At 39.5% G+C, this 18,065-nt stretch overlaps 1 protein-coding gene across 1 annotated transcript in view; it reads left to right on the top strand.

Annotated features, from left to right (window-relative positions):
* The window catches only part of LOC134794892 (head-specific guanylate cyclase), a 123,783-nt gene that overhangs the window by 60,501 nt on the left and 45,217 nt on the right, over nucleotides 1-18,065 (top strand). The window contains exons 3-6 of the mRNA XM_063766731.1: nucleotides 2,305-2,387; nucleotides 6,788-6,948; nucleotides 12,821-13,032; nucleotides 14,207-14,391. Coding sequence (XP_063622801.1) covers nucleotides 2,305-2,387; nucleotides 6,788-6,948; nucleotides 12,821-13,032; nucleotides 14,207-14,391 — 641 coding nt within the window. The remainder of the gene's footprint in view (nucleotides 1-2,304; nucleotides 2,388-6,787; nucleotides 6,949-12,820; nucleotides 13,033-14,206; nucleotides 14,392-18,065) is intronic.

Genomic DNA, 18,065 nt, shown 5'->3' with positions numbered 1-18,065 from the left:
TGACTTGGAGATACAAATACGTAGTTGGTTCATTGTAGGTTACTTTACGAGTTATAAAACAGCAGTAAAATAATTCAAACAAGAGTTTCCCGCCATTTTATCGAGAAACGTATTGTATAAAGAAAATTATTTGTAGTCAAGACACCTTTATCAGTCGCCAAACTTCCCGTAACAGCCCGGCCACGACTTTGCGCCCATGGGAGGGAGTGTGACACATCGATCCGACCTTTAGGGCCCCCGTATGGCCGCCGCTCGCGCTGCCGTGACTTTCTCTTTAAAGATGACTCACGTTAGACCGGGCCGTGTCCGGGCCGGAGCTTCCTGCGCTTACTTTTCTATGACATGACATGCGATCACGTGATGCTTTCCATAGAAAACGATGCGCCGGAAGCTCCGGCCCGGTCTAACGTGACTCATCCTTTATCAGTTGTGACGGGGCCGTAAAATACCTCTACATTATTCAGTGCAGTGTGATGCGCGCTTGGAATCGGACGCGCTTCACTGCATAATATCGAATAACATATTTATTCGCGATCGGCGTGACTTAGGTCGCTGCCCCGTACTTTTCGCAATGAGTTCGCAACAACTCATGGCGAATGAATTACTGGCGTTTGTACAGAACGCCGTAGACACCATGGATGAAGTCAGCATCAGGCAGATCTGCAAATCAAGTTTCAGTGAAGACGACATTTGCAGTGACAAGGCGCTGCTCTTCCAGACGCTCGGCAAAACTGACCAGATGCCATCCCGTCGGAGGGATGGGGGCGTGAAGAGTCTCCAGGACATAATAAAACTGTTCAAGGAGACCGATCCAGACGATGTGCCTGCCTTCGTTGCGAAGCGGCTAGACCGGTTACCGCCGGTTACCTTTGATCACGTCGACGTCACCAGGCTGCTGAAGGACATAACATTCCTGAAGACGAGTCTGGCAGAAGTGCAGGCTAAGTTAGAGGTATCTAATAATACCATCAGTGGGCTACGTTCCGAATTGGCGTTATTACGTAGCACACATTCGGAATGTAGGTCAGATACCTCTAACATAGCCGTGTGTCACGTTGCGCGGAATGTGTCCATCGGCGGTTTTGAACCCGCGAATTTGGATGCGTCGGCGATTGCTGAGCAGGCGACCGCCGACCCGCGCCCCGCCGCCCGCCCGTCTACGTCACCGGAGACGCGCACGTCACGCGAGAGTACGTTAACCCCGAAACGTTCCTACGCTGCTACTGCCGCTAAGCCGCCTGCTGTGTCCAAGCCTAAGCAGCGGCCGAAGAAAGGTGTGCAGAGCCTTCGTGATCCTGTTCACAAGGACCATTGAATTGAATTGAATTGAATTGAACCAATCACAGCCGACTCTAAGGGAGTCGCGATGTGACGAGGACGGTTTCAAGAAGGTGGAGAAGAGAAGAAAACCGGCTCGTCAGAATCAGTGTGGTACCGCACCGACTGGAACGAACCATTTGCTGCGTCCTGCAACACCGTCGACGCTGCTGTATGTGTCCCGTCTACATTACCTTACGAAGGTCGATGACATCGTAAAGTATGTGAAAACGAAGACCGGATTCATCCTGAGGGTCGCAAAGTTGGAATCTCGACACAATGCAAATTTTAATTCGTTTGTGGTGAGCGTTCCGACTGACCATCTAGCGACCTTCACCAAGGAGGAGTTTTGGCCGAAGGGTGTCAAGTTTCGGCGGTTCCGCGGCCGGCTCCCTGACACTGCGGGGTTGCGTAATGCATCGCAGCCATAATGTGATATGTAATGTTTAGTTTTTAAAGTTTAGTTTTAAAATATATTTTTATATAATATGTATGCTAGTTTTAAGGTATTTATGTATGGGCCATTAGTTGCCTGAAATAAAAAAATTCATTTAATTTCATTTCATTATTATTGTGGCCATTTAAATATTGAACCGTTAGCTACTGGGAATACAGCAAGAGTCGGACTGAAGACAAAAAATTCTACTAGGTTGTATCTGGTACACAGCCGCAATGGTAGTTGTGTTGCACTATTGATTGATTAGGTACTTGTACTATTGTTACGTTTTTAAGCAAGTTGTGGAAAAGCCGAGCTTTCAGCTCTACGCTCAGCCTTCAGTCTTCGCATTTGGACACTTGTACTATTCGGCATTTAATCTTCCTATCCAAGCTACATTGCGTAGTCGCAGATAATATAGCCACCGTGCCATAACACTTCCTGTTACATCTGGTTTTTGATCTGACCCATTCGGGTTTTTCAAGACGTTCCACTCACGTTTAAGCCAAAAGCGAATTCACTAATAAACTCTCTGTTATTTTTGTTCGCAGAAGAAGATTACCAGACGACGTCAGGACATGCAGAAATTACGCGTATTTACAAGAAATATATGATGCGGTACGTGCGACTGATAGTAAGTATACTTTTCACTTAAAATAAGCTCAACCATGATTAGTATTCTGATTTTGAAATCCGCTAAGGTTTTGGTATTTCTACGACAAGATTGCTCGCGTTCATTGGCGTGCGAGATGCACTGCGAGCCGTGTCCAGGAACCCGGTTCTAACTAACTAACTAACTAACAATTTTGGCTCAGCGATCCAAAGAGAATCTTGGCCTCCGAAACGAGAGCGTGCCACCTGTCTCGATCCTGCGCAACTTCCTGCCAGTTAGTGACGCGAAGCTGAAGCAGATCCGCCGTCACACATTATAAGTTTACAGCTACTAATGCCAAGACTATTATACTGTTAATACATACTATACATAGTCAGTATCATAAACATGTATACACTTTTCGAACAATCTCTAGGATCTTAAATTAGACATACATTAGTAAGTTACATACCTAGGTAGAGAAGAAAAAAAAATCCTGATATTAAGTTACATAGGTAGAGTTTGTCAGTATCAATACTTTAACAAATTGTAATATCTGAATACAGTTTCATGATTATATCATGCTTATATCATGATTAGGTACTTCTAGTGATTCACAGACGATTCCAGGGGCCCGTTTCTCAACCGACCCAGTTGGTTATAAAAACAATTGCTCCCTATTACGTAATTACTAGATACATAATATGTACCTAATTGTACCTACAGTAATAGGGCTCTACCAAAAGGTCCTAAACTTACAATCTAATCGGAATCAGTACAATTAAACTTTGCCAATTCGCGTAGGAGTTAAATCCAGAGTCCAACTGAAAACGGACTAAATCCTGGTGTTCTCCTGCCTTATAAGCCCTTTGTTATTTGGAGTTTAAAGCTGTCCGTCGAGATTAATGTTAGTATGAGTAACTTTTACACAATATCCTAAATTGTGATTAATGTTTTTTGTTTAAAAGGAAATTATATCCGCCTTGTCTATACACTAAATAAAGTATTACAGTATGGTAATCAGGCGAACTATAATTTTGCGAAAAGTCTTCCATAAACCGAGATTTAGAGTAGGGAATGCAATAACCGGCCAAACTTCATAACCGGTTTCGGTTACGGTTATGCCCGAAAAATAACCGAATATCGGTTATAATCGGTTACGGTTATTTTAGACGAAAAATTATACATTTACAATGAAGTAATTAAAAAAATACAAAAATCTTTGTTTTAGTACCTACAGTATTAGGGAATGTGAGTAAAAGTCTTCGTTTTTTAATAAAACACACCAAATACAGTAAAAGTAAAATATGACCTTGAACGTGATACAATATTCAATAAAAATATTTCATTAATAAGGGAAGTAAATTTGGTATATTTTTGTTATTAAAGTCCACGAATGACAAAAATTATAGTCACATGCGTCACAGCCAAAAATGGCAGGATTTTGTAGTCATTTGATGATAAAAACATACAATTTAAGTCATAAATAAATAACCGAAAATAACCGTAACCGGTTATTCGAGTTTCCAATATTCGGTTATGAAATTTTGTCAAAATATTCGGTTATAACCGAATATTTCGGTTTCGGTTATAACCGATTTGCATTCCCTAATTTAGAGGCTAATAATTATCGATACCGATAGATCTTGAACTTATCTGGTGTCTTTTCGGTAACTAGGCTGCTTTTCGTTCTACAAAAATATGGTGACAAGACCGGACTAATTCCAAACAGGCCCCGTTTTCAATCCTAAGACGGTCAGATGGTAGTCACTTTCGTAAAAACTATGGCTTTATTGAATTCGCATTAGGTAAAGAGAAAATCCGTAAATTAACGTCTGATACTGTAAGTTATCGCAGTCGTCAGATTTTGTGATTAGGTTGCCAAATCAGAGGGCCTACTGCAAACACCGAAGTTCGCAAATTGCGGGCAGGGCATCTCACTCTTTTACTCCAATTAATGTAAGTCGTAATTAGGGTGACAGAGAAAGATGCCCGCAATTTGTAAACTACGGTGTTCGCGGAAGGCCGCCAGACCCCGGGCTCCTTCAAGATGCAAACAGGAAACAGCAAAGGAAAACCGGAAAATGACGAATTAAACGTTTTTGAGAATTGTGAACATTTTGGGAATGGTGGAGTGGCCGAGTGAATATGACGTCCGACTTTCAATCCGGAGGTCACAGGTTTAAATCCTGGGTTTTATCGAGTCTATCCATGAAGTCCCGGACCGTAGAGGGCCTTTGACGCCTGATGCATCAGAACTAAGATCATAAGCTATAGATTTACATTAGGTAAAGATGCCGTAAGTACTTACTATGTTTTAAATAGTAAACACTGAGCTATCCAATTATTATTTTATATGACCGACAAAGCCGCCATGTGGAAATCATGATTCGAAATCAATTAAAGCTTTAGTTAAATCCTATTGAAAATCTGTGCAACCGATCGCGGCTCACCACATTCCAATTATGCCGAGTGGTTTAACGACATTTCATCAGATCACACGACATATCAGATAGAAATATAAGCAAACCACTTAACTGAAGCACTTGTTCGTGGGTTACCTTAAACCTTAAGTGCACTAGGCTAAGTTTAGTACTTAGTAACTAGACAGTTTGGTTTAATTACTAATGTCACTGCCACTAACTACCGGAGGAGATAACTGAGATAAGGCCGGCAATGGTGACTCATCGTTCCTGCCAAGCCGCTTAGACCCGATGCATTTATTGAACAGCTGTTCGCAACAACAACAGCAAAATGCATTCTACTCATTCCGTGGACATTTTAAGTAAATAAGGGTCAGGATAAGGGCTCATTTAGACGTTGCGAGAACTCACATGGGAGTTTCATAACATTGCGGGTTTTGATTGGTCGGTTGAATTGGACGTAACCAACAGTCCGCAATGTAACTAAAATCGCATGCGAGTTCGCGCGCCGTCTAAATCAGCCTTAAGTATTTTGCAGATATAGTTAAGACAAGGTGAATGGAAAAATGTCGATACGGCTTCAGATTGGATTTTAATGTAGAAAAAGAAAAATAAGAATAAATTAGGAAGAGGTCAAGGAAAAGCATCTTTTTTGCCAAGTGATCAATTCAAAGCCGCCCTATCACACTAGCGGCCTGATTCGAACTTTAAGATACGTCAGTTAATAGATCTAGAAACGATATGGATTAGATATGTCAGTGTCAAATGTGACGTTTCTTCAAACAAAACCGTCACTTTTTACACTGACACATCTAATCCATATCGTTTCTAGATATATTAATAGACGTATAAGTTCGAATCAAGCAGTAGGTCAGTACGAAACCGTTGGGTCGTATTTGTAAAGAACTAAACTCAAAGTTTTGCTCAAGAGCAGCGACCTTTTACTTGAGTGATACAAATTAACTTAAATACTCGTGTTCTTCCTTATTATATTAACGTCTGTAGTCTGTAGCAAACAAAATTACTGTCACTAAGTTAATTCACAGTTTACTTGGCACCAAGTTTCGTAATGGATACGGACCTTCGTAACTCAATAGCATATAAGATGTTTTCCATTCAAACCTTCGTGATGAAAGGAAAAGGTTTCCGTAACTTACCTTTAGGGTATTTTTAGAACAATAAAGTTTGATTTGAAGACAATAGCAATAAAGTGACATCATATTTTGCCTTGATTTAATTTCGTGTATATTGCGATGTGAAAGGCTTCTATATATATACGTCAGTGTTTTCTACTGTGTGTTACTGACCATGGGGCTTTAAATCCAGGGCTCGATTCTACTCGCTAAACTGAGCTACTTTTACTATGGCACCAACCCCGAAATCCCGAAAAATGTTTTTACATTTTCATACATTTTGGCTGATCAGATGTCGACGTTTTCTATGGAAAAGCCAAAAAAAATTCCCCGATTTTAGGGTTGGTCCCATAGTAAAAGTAGCTCAGTTTAGCGAGTAAAATCAAGCCCTGGATTTAAAGCCCCATGGTCAGACACACCATGTATAATAAGGGAAAAGGTTAGGTTATGGATTGAAATCTATCCCAGCGATTACTATGATTTTAAAGAGCATTACAATATCAAATAATTTCCAGAAGTGGTCGTTCATATAACATGATCTTATTGATCTTGATACCTATTATACCTATCTCTTCCGTTTCAAATCACTTCACACTACACACACACACACACACACACACACACACACACACACACACACACACACACACACACACACACACACACACACACACACACACACACACACGCACACACACACACATACTAGACTTCACAATCACAAAACACAAACACCATATCCAGACTAGAACAATTACACACCCGGAAACAACGTGTATACCGATAGCGCCGCTTTTCCAGGAACATAACACTATTATATAAAAAAACCTATCATTAGGTACCCCAACTGGTACCAATAATAATAATCATTTATTGTTTGTTACAGGTGTAAGCACGGAAGACTTCATGGCGAAATTAGGGGAATATCTAATACTAACAGCATTCTCCCATAACTGTCGAATAGAGCGCGCGTATAAATGTCTAGGCACCAACCTCATCGAATTCCTGCACACGCTCGACAGTGTACACGACGTTCTGCATGACCAGGTGAGATACTTTATTTAAATGGTTCCTTAACCTAAAGATCTTTGATACAGGAGCGATTCTTCCCTTTGCGCTGCTTAATGCCAAATATACTATATAATGTATATTAAATTAAAATATTCCATTCTTGTCTCAGATGCTTGCCACGAATGTTTCTTGGATCAACAAAGCTACTTTAGCCTTTTTATTTTCGCGAGTCCCCATAAATCCCTAGCTGCCCCGCTGGTTTTTGACCTCACAAACAGTCGTGGCAAGCAGCGTCACCTGAACAAAAGTGCAAGTTACCTTGGTTATAGTATTTTGTGTGGCGACGATACTCGGTCACCTGCCATATTCAAGCAAGATGGCGTTTCACTGTGCCATGCAAAGTGACTTATACGGCTTTACGATAACAAATCTGGACATCGTCGTCCTATCACGCGGGTATTAAGATATTGAGACAAACGCGAATGCAACATCAATCAGATGATGTCGAGAACAAAGGCAATAAGGAAACTTTCTAGTTCTTATACATATTTTTCCTTTATTGCCTGCACAAACATAAAATATAATAAACTTGAAAAACACGAAGAAAAGCGGCGCCTTATGGCAAAGATTTAGAGGCGATAGAGCTTTTAGTTCTTAACACCAAAGTTTGAAAGCGTTTAATAAAAAATGGGACTTAAATCTTGTTCCGTATTTTTCTTCTTGAAGTTTTATAACTGCTCTGCTAATATATAGTAGCTTTCTTTACTATCATACAAGGTGAACCTGAATAAAAGCTGTACTGGTAGTTTCATTCTACACTGTTAAAGTTATAATACGACTAAACTTTGTAGACGTTATCGTTTAATAATAAGGTAAAAACATTTTGAAATTGCTCACGTTTTCTATGATGTATTCGTGTATAATCAACTAAATTGAAACAATGATGAAAGAGTAACAAAAAATGGATAGTATATAATTTAGCCACTAGCGAACACATACTACTTGCCACCTACCTACAATTGGGTAAGTAAATTGTAGGTCTTTTTCAGAGGTCATGATTTTTAGTATATTAAATTATCCTAAATATAATTATGATAGTTCAAGTTATGATCAAATTTAAGCAATCACTATATACTCGTACAAAGTTGTGCCTTTGATTGTCCATTGGGTGCAAACAAAATAGCATTCGATACGTGATCGTTTTGTATAGGTACCGACCCTTTTTTTTTTTTTTTTAAGAGGGGAAATGCTTTACGCATACCACCCGGCGCGGGGACGGGCCGGGATGGTTATGTGGGACTCCCTGTTGTGGGCTAATGAGACCCCAGGTTTACCCACTAAAACCCCTCTGTTGCCGCCTCGCTGCTATACGGCGAGGTCCCAGGAACGCCGAAGTACTCTTCCGCAACCATAGGTACCGACCCTGGCGGAACCCTTTGTCCAGTAGCAGGCGTGGCTCACTCCGCGATTTCGTCGCTTTGCTACAGGTAGCTAAAAGTACATCCGTTCGGCCCCAATTTTGGGGTTTGCCATAGGCCGCGCGTGGCGCTGTCGCCACCTAGCGGCCATATCTGTGCTTTGATTGATTGATTTATTTATTGGTAAAATTTGTTGTTTTACAAGTCAAGTTTTTGTACATATTTAAGTACATAAAGAGATTAAAATACTAATATTTACAAATTATAACATTTACAACCAAATCTTAAGCTACGTAATTCATTCAACACCATAAATATTAAATATTAATTTTTTTACTTAAAGCTAATGATCTCCACGAAGAAACTCGTCTACGCTGTATCACGCCTGCGCAATTAGTAGCGATTTAAGTTTCCTGGTAAACTCAATGTCACATTTCGCTGATTTTATATCGGGCGGAACTGAGTTGTAGATTTTTGCTCCAATGACACTGAGTGAGTTCCTGAGTTTGGCTAGTCTCTTTACGGGGGCAACCAGCATTGGCTGTCTGCGGTTATTCCCAGCGCGGCTACAATTAGTTTTATACCTAGCGAGGTTTGACCTGACGTACTGACACGCTGCTAATATATGTAGACCGATGGTAGCGTTAACACTTTGTTGTGTGTAAATAGTTCCTTAGCTGGGTGGTCGTAAGGTTTCTTAGATATTATCCGCAGCGCCCGCTTTTGTACTTTGAATACACTGTCCCGACTCGCAGCCAGGCCCCAAAGGTCAACACCGCGGATTGCAATCGAGTGGAAGTATCCATAATAGGCCTTTCTTAGGTTATCTGCCGATAGGGTGGGCGCGAGCCTAGACAAGGCAAAACATGCCGACGAAAGCGAATTGCACAACCGATCAATGTGCGGGGACCATGTAAGTCCAGAGTCGATTAAGTATCCCAGATATTTAGTTTGGTTTACTTGTGGGACTTTAATGTTATTTATTTTAATATTTAGCTGGGATATGTCAGTGCTCCTTAACCTGAAGTGCACAATGTTTGTTTTGTCTAGATTGAGGAGCATTCCGTTTGCAGAAAACCACTTATCTACCTCTATCATGGTTTGACTCAGTTTTGAAACCAGATCATCAATGTTTTCAGCGTGTAGTTATGATACATGTATCGTCGGCATATATAACGTATTCTGGCTCAGACGACGCAGAGGTGATATCGTTTATTAGCATGAGAAATAGGTTGTTTCCCATGCTCGAGCCTTGGGGTACTGCGCATCCGCCTACTGGTTCCAGCAGAGACCTTGCGTTTTGGACGCAAGTATTTTGTTTACGGTCCTTTAAAAAGGAAGCGATTGTGTCGTAGAAGCTTCCATCAAAGCCGTAGACACATAGCTTTTTAAGGAGGAGGGAGTGGTCTATCATCTCGAACGCGCGCGACAGGTCGCAGAAGACTGCTGCGACTTGTCGCCCGCCCTCGAGGTGGGCCAGAACCCGCGAGACCACATCACGAGCCGCGTCCGACGTCGATCGACCAGGTTGGTATGCATACTGGTGACAATTCATTAGGTCGTTTGTGCTTATGTGATACATTATTTTTTTACACAACAAACTCTCAAATACTTTTGACATGACTGGGATTATTGAGATTGGGCGGTAATTTTTAGGTTCGTGCATGTCACCTTTACGTTTATACACAGGCTGAATTTTTACTTGCTTGAGAATATCAGGATATCTACCTATATCAATACATTGGTTAAATAACATTAACAGTAAGGATATAACGACTGGAGGCAGGTAGTCAAGTACGCGGGTCGACATATCGTTTATATCTTTTGAGTCCTTTCGTTTAATACTTTTGCACACCTTTATCATTTCATGTAGGGTGAAATGTGTAAATTGGAATCTTGGAGGCAATTGCTGTAAGTGTTTGACCAAGTACCTATTCCAAAGCAACGTCACTACACGGTTGTCTATTGTTTACATTTGTATCAATGTAGTAGTGATTAAGAAGCGCGGCGGCTGCCGTAGCTCGAGTATCGCGACAGGTACCGGTCGACCCGTTGATGAGTACGTCGAGCGCCGCGCTCCTGTTCTTGTTGTCACTACAGAGCCTTTACCATCAGTTTCAACATTGACATAACGCTCACGTCTACGTAATTTACTTTCTGTACATCTCGCTTGCACTATTGCTCGCATATGCGAGTACGAGCGAGATTCATAGAAAGTAAGTTACGTAAACGTGAGCGTTATGTCAATGTCAAAACTGGTGGTAGCCGTACAGGTCTCAGACGATATTACTCGCCAGATACTGCGACACATGTTATCGCCAGCGTTCAGCATTGCTGATAGTAACAGACGCGTTTTGTTAGAGAGTGAGTCTTCTGAACCTAGTACTATTATTTATTCTGTGCCAGTAGGTAGTTGACGTATCCTTAGGTAAGTGTAGTAAAGTATTATGACGTATTCTTAAGTTTCAGGGCTACGATTACTATCGGTCAAAATTTTGCCGTATGACTATACTTTCTATACAATAAACGGTACAATTAAACGCTTGACTGTGTTTTACCTTTGGAGGGAGGGAAAATTACACGGAGCCGCGGGGATAATAAAAAGTAACATTCATTAAAAAGTGGGTACAAGTTTTTGACCGTCATTTGTTGCAGTGTTTACGACGCTGACTCCACTTAATAATGACGTAAAATTTACATTTTAATTTCCGTCACTTTTTACGATGCACCAGCAAAAAGCTACTTGGCTCAAAGTAACAGGATTTAGCATTTTTGGAACGTTATTAAAATTACCCAGTAACAGAAGAATGCCAAGTTCTAAAATGTTTAAACTTATTGAATTTGAGTATTTTTATATTTAGCTATTATTTAACCACTCTGTTAACTTGTTTTAGCTTCAACTCTAAGGCATAATTCGATTAGTTACGTTTACGAATAAGTAGGTAGATTATACTTATCTAGAATAAATATTTGACAATGTTGCAAGGTTGCTTTAGGTATAAAATATTATCGCAATGTTTCTTGTCAACCGGGACGATACCAACAATGGGCCATTTCATATGGAAATATATTGTATATTTTACGACTCTTTTTCATTGTTCACTACATAGTACACAGTCGCATACTGTGAGGTTATAGACAAATTAACTTCTGCAAATACTTTAGCTGAGAAAAGACTTTTTCACGCCACTGTTCGGAAATGTGGCAAAAGATGGTCTAAAACCAAGCTGGAAAATAGGCAATAGCTGTAGCACCTGAACCACCACTACAATGTTTCATTGTTATCATCATCTGTCATTGGTGACGGTTCGCTACAGCAATGAGTATAATTTAAAACATAAAAATCAATAAAAGATCTTTTTTGGCGCAACTTTTTCCTTCAAAAATAAAATTAGGTTATTCATAGGACCAATTTCTTGTTTAAAAAAAAAAAGAAATGTCAAAACCATTCATTCATTCAGTCATTTCGTTCGATTCACGCTTAAGGCGTTTTTTACTTTTGTAGCTGTTTGTGGTTTTTCAACAAAAACCCTTCTAAGTTTAGAGTCGGTTTGAAGCAAACAACAGAGAAACGCCTTTTAAAAGTGATAAAAAAAGTAAAAAAGGCGGGATGGGAAAATACTCACTGAATTGGATAGTGTAAATTGTCTTTGACTAAAAAATACAAGAAACACGTATCTACGCTCGCTATAAAAATGAGTTCTTCTAATGAAGAAAATTATATTTTTACGCTGATGCCTACCGAAATTCAAGAGACGCACAGGCAGTGGCTAGTAATTTGCTACCAGAGAAATCGCGGGCTAGTACTTATAGTTATGCAAATGTTTTCTTATTTCCTCGCAGTAGTCGTGAAAAGCACTATGTAATGCCTCGGCCGGAAACACTAAAGATGGACTCGTATTATTTGAGGGCCTCCACTAACGTGTCGGCCCTCAAACTCACTCGTCCATCTTTTAGCGCTTTTCCGTCCTCTCCTACAATGTACTATAACTAGCTCGAGAGACTAAACTAGATTCTATGCTATATAGAAAAATTGTACAAGGTTGGCATATTTACCGTAGTAAAAAAAATGCAATATGGCCGTGCGCGACGTGCCGTTTCTTTTGTTTTATCAGCGGTTGGTGCAGACCAAAGTGAATAGAGTATGTAGAGAGTTACTAGTGGAGTTAGAGGTTATGGCGCCATCGCTTGAAAAGATTGCACCATACCTTTGGCCTACTGTCGAGTAGATGGCGTTAATTTCAATATTTAAAAAATTAACACATATCAGTGAAATAATAAGGATCAAAGTCAAATGGCGTTCTAACAGTTTTAATCTTCTGTCGAAAGATGGCAGTAAATATACTGTGGCTACATAATTTACTTTGACAATCTGCCTCTATTTCAAATTCTCTTTGGTGCAAACAAATCTAACATAATGACTCTAGCGTTCGAACCCCAAGTTTCTTACATTTTCGTGATTGGTCTTTAGTATTATATTTATTCCACAGGACGACGCGCAAAACGACGACTCTCAAGACTACGAGGCCGCCTTCGTCTGCACGACATCGAAAGAGGACAAGATCGAGCTACACCTGACGACGGAAAGCGAACCGGTGGCGTACCTCCTCGTGGGGAGTCTGAGGACAATTGCCAGGAGGCTATATGATACACAGACCGATATAAGACTGACAAGTTATACTAATGACCCTAGAAGATTCAGGTGAGACTTTTGCTCGATAAAGGATTCTTTTTTCTATTTTTTTAAAGGGGTTTTGTCACGCAGTGACGATTTCACCCTCGATAAAGGATAATATGTGTGAACTCTGTATCTGTAAGTGTGTATACAGGATGGAAAATTTCTAGGGACTGAGATGAAAGGATAGTGTTATCTATGTGATCTACAATCGAGTTATTATAATCGTAAAGCTGGATTAAAAAGTAAAACAAAATCATTAAAATGAAATATTTTTATATCAGTAACAACCCTACTTACAAAGCTATTTACATTTTAAATTGACACATGTCATGTCATTAATAGGATCTTGCTAGGATTGAAACATGCAGATTTTTGCACTAATGTTTAACAAACTGTATCTCAAAAGCGGTTAGAAATATTCACGTGATTAATAAGGGAAAAATAAAGTTTGTTACATTGTCAATGTCCTTGATATTACATTTTTCGCTGCAATAATCAGAGAGCTTAATAGTTGAGTCAAACACTAGAGTTAGACCAAGAAAAGTCTGCAGCGATTTTGATAACCCACGCAGTGCAAGTGTTATTTTAAACGTCAAACTTCTATGAAATTATGTCGTTTGAAATAACACTTGCACTGCGTGGGCTATCAAAATCGCTGCAGACTTTTCTTGGTCTAACTCTAGCTGCACGCGAGTACGTAGTGTGCTCTCTGTCACACCTATGCGGCGGGGTGCGTCCTGTCTCTTTTAATTGCTTTGCATGCAGCGAGTGTTTATCACAACTATAGAGTACGTTTAAGCTAACTTCACTGGCTGGAATACAACAAAGCAAGGGTGTGTCATTATGACAGATAGGCCAAAATAGCCACTAGCTGGCATCCGCAGGGTAATAGTCGTGGCAGAGGCAGACCGAGAAAGAGATGGCGGGACGATTTGGATGCATTCCAGCGGGTTTGGCGGGATCTTGCTCAGCAAAGGGAGGATTGGAAAGGGAGAGTGGAGGCCTTTGCCCAGCAGTGAGACACACTCATAGGCTAATAAAAAAAAGTGTGTGTCATTATACATGTCGTATTTTCATACAAATATTACATTAATAATGACACTGCCACACTTTCGTCATTGCAATATTATTTCTCACTGAGTTAACATTAATCAAAAACATTTGAATGTTCCTTTCTCAATCAAATATCAACTTCCAGATATGAAATTAACGCGGTACCCGTGCGCCAGAAGTCAAAAGAAGACAGCTGCGAATCGTTGAACGAGGCCAGAGCTGTGGCTAATTCAAGCAAAGTGACAGATCTAAGGATCGGCGTGGCAAGTTTCTGCAAAGCATTTCCATGGCATTTCGTGACTGACAGACGCTTGGAGCTTGTGCAGCTTGGTAAGTGCCCTAATTGTACTAATTTGTTGGAGCCACGTTGTTGTTGTCCTAAGCCACCAATACTATATCTTACTCTTACTTACTCGAGAGCAGGCCAAAGGTATGGCGCCATCGCTTGAAAATTTGGCACCATACCTTTGGCTTGTCCTCGACTAGACGGCGATACTTTCACACATACACATATCAGTAAAAACTAAGGATCAAAGTCAAATGGCGTTCTAAAAGTGTTAATCATTTGTATCGAAAGATGACTACATAATTTACTTTGAAAATATTCCTCTATTTCAAATTATCTTTGGTTACAGCTACAGCTGTAACCGTATACGAGACTGCGAGATAATGACATTGTCTGTATTTTCAAACGCGCGAAGTTAAAAAGTCACTGTTATTTTATGACGTCAAATAACGGTCGCTAACATACGTCTACTGGTGAACATTATTGGCGTAGTTGCTCCAACAAAGTGACAGATCTGGGGATCAGTTTCCACAAAGCGCTCAACTGGCACTTCGTGATTGAACGACGTATGGAGCACGTGCAACAATACACGCGGCACACGTAAAATTGGCTTAAACCGATCACATTTCACCGTTCGGATATCTCAGTGTTCGTTGTCATACGGTCGCTAAGCCGTTTAGGTTCCATCGAGTTGCGGGCTTAATGAAGTGACTGTGGTTTTGGAATAAAATACATTCATTAGCTACTGGAAAACTTTGAGTAAGTAGTAATAATCATATTATTTCGTCATAAACTCACAAAATGAAATAAAAATATGAAATTCGGAAAATCTCGTTTAGGAAAACACTTAAAATACAAGAGTTTTTCTGCAGGGCTAGGACATCTATTGTACCATGTTATTTAATAAAGATAATCTTGAAATAGTAATTAAAGCAGTTCATTAAATTATTTACTGAGGTCTGAGGCCTGAATATCAGGCGTATGTACGTACATTGAATTAGTGGGTTTTATTTTGTATTTTGTAGTTATAAAAAAACTCAAAGTTTAAAGTTACGTAAAACATCAAATAAGATCCAATGTTATTTTTCCCCTCAAGGTCCACGATAATGGCTCGAGTAAAATTGACATCATTTCTCCGAAGCCACCGTTAAAACTTCAATCCATCAAGATTATCTAAATTTGCAGCTCTCGCTATCTCAGCATTGCAGTCAGACTGACCTAGATCAGGTCTTTATATAGATCCGTTGTTATATGGATGTACTAGATACGGTACCTAAAACTAAACTTTAAATTGGCCTTTCTTGAATATTTGCTTTAGTTCAATTATGGAACAAAATTATTTAACATATATATTTCTTAATGTGTTAGTTTTATATGGTAAAACTAATACATAGAAATAGGCGAACAAAACGATTCTGTTAGAGATACTAGAGACAGCGCCCCGCCAAGCGCTTAAACCGTTGAAGGTAGGACCATGTAATTTGAAACACTTTTACACTTTTGGCGGTGGGTTCTAGAGACTCTAGAGATTGCTCTAAGGAAAGAGAATGCGTGTGAAAAATGTTAACGACTTCTACGCGATACAGAATACACAAACTAGATTGCTCAAGATTATTATTATTACTTATTGAGCGTTTTCCAAAAAAATGTTCATTTCATTCATGTCTTCAAAATATTGACTTCTTGGGCTCATTTTACTCAGAATCATTTGTACATTCACGCCTAATACATGAAAGACTAGTGTCAAGGTCATATCAAAACCATAACAAATCGTCGGGTGACAAGCAAAAGTCACTAACTAACACCATTGAAATTATTGGACAATAAACCGTGTTACAAGTGTAATAAAGTGCATTGTTACTTTAATTTTTTTAATAGTACTTAGTGACTTTTGCTTGTCACCCGACGAAATGTTAGCCATAAATTTGTGTTTTGTACAATAAAAAATTTATACATACATAAAATAATACATAATTTAGCCTATATACGTCCCACTGCTGGGCACAGGCCTCCTCTCAAGAACGAGAGGGTTTAGGCTATAGTCCCCACGCTGGCCCAATGCGGGTTGGGGACTTCACATACACCTTTGAATTTCTTCGCGGATGTCTGCAGATTTCCTCACGATGTTTTCCTTCACCGAAAAGCTAGTGGTAAAGTAAATATCAAATGATATTCCCTACATAAGTTCCGCAAAACTCATTGGTACAAATACCGTAAAACGGGGTGAAAAGACACGATTTTCAACTTCCATGACGATTTTCGCCAGTAATACAAATGATAAAAGTAAAATTTTTGATAATTATCATTTTTTGGTGTCTTGGTTAGTTCTTCAATTTTGCATTTATGAAAAAATAATTTACCTACCCAATTCAGAGAAAATCAAAGAAAACTACCTGTTTTCTCCATATCCTTAAAACGGGGTCGATAGACACAAGAAAGGGGTGAATAGAAATATTAAGTTTTAGTTGTCATAGGCATCGAATTTGGTCATTATTATGTTGATACTCTATTGGCAAATGGTATATATATCTGTTAAACAGCTATTTGACACAAAATTATTTTATCATTTCTTTAACCCCTAAGGCGTGTCTTTACACCCCTTTGTTGTATCTAATCACCCCCTATGCGTGTCCACTGACCCCTTTATCACGTAAAATTGCTAGTTACCTATTAGTTTTTTGCAAAAAAAATGCTTTATTATAAAGAAAATTAGTGATATTATTTATTATTTAGGTACGACAGATACTATATTACCAGGTTAGCTAACTTTTCCTTAGCTAAATAATAATGTCAAAGCATTTACCGCTAGAACAAAGTTCAGACAGGCTTCATTTCTTACCTCGGCGAGACCTTACTTTAGAGTCAAAAAAATCTAACTTTTAGGCAGTTTGATTAAGTTCTTTTGGTGTCAATGTAGAGAATAAATAGTCTACTATATACGCATTCCAAAAAATCTAATTTTAGAGATGTACGTTTTTAAATATAACAACTTGAAAGAAAAAGTACAAAATTTATTTATTCACCCCGCGATTTCTGTTGACCCCGTTTTACGATACAACCTCATAGGATATGAACCCACGACCTGGAGATTGAAAGTCGGACGTCAGATCCACTCGGCCACCACCGCTTACATACATACCAAAAAGAATAGATAGTATAGAGGGGTCCTGTCATTGTAAATTTTGTAGTCACTGTAAATTTACTGCCATCTATCGACACACGACTAAAACTCAAAATGAAAACGTATAAAGTTATCAAAAAATGTATATGTCGTAGTCAGATCGTATAATCCGCCGTATTACATTACGGCTAGCCGTTATCAAAAACAGGGGCGTTTTGAAATGCGGCGGTTCGACGATTAGCCGGATTGTCATTGCGATACGTTCTTCAATAAGGCGGCCAACGTTTAGCCGCATCGTACTACTATTTTAGATTGTAGAGTGACCAGTTCTTTCGGTCGCCTACGTAACCGGAGTTTGACAATGTTTGCATTTTAATTTATTTTTACCATGGTCCCACCGCACTACATGTGTTTCTTTTCCAAAACATTTCCTTCACAACTTAAATCGGAGCACCGCAAGCGGGGCTCCTATTTCTGGGCGGTTTGCCCTTCGGGCATCTGAAGCTACCTAACGAACCTAACCTACTTACCTGCCTACGCTTTTTTCCCCAAAGTGTAATGTTTTCACGGACGTCTCACTAAATCAATAGGTAGGTA

Source organism: Cydia splendana, chromosome 11 (assembly GCF_910591565.1).
Source record: "Cydia splendana chromosome 11, ilCydSple1.2, whole genome shotgun sequence".
NCBI classification, from domain to species: domain Eukaryota; kingdom Metazoa; phylum Arthropoda; class Insecta; order Lepidoptera; family Tortricidae; genus Cydia; species Cydia splendana.
Note: the sequence above shows the minus strand (reverse complement) of the source record. Positions and strands in the feature narration are given on the sequence as shown.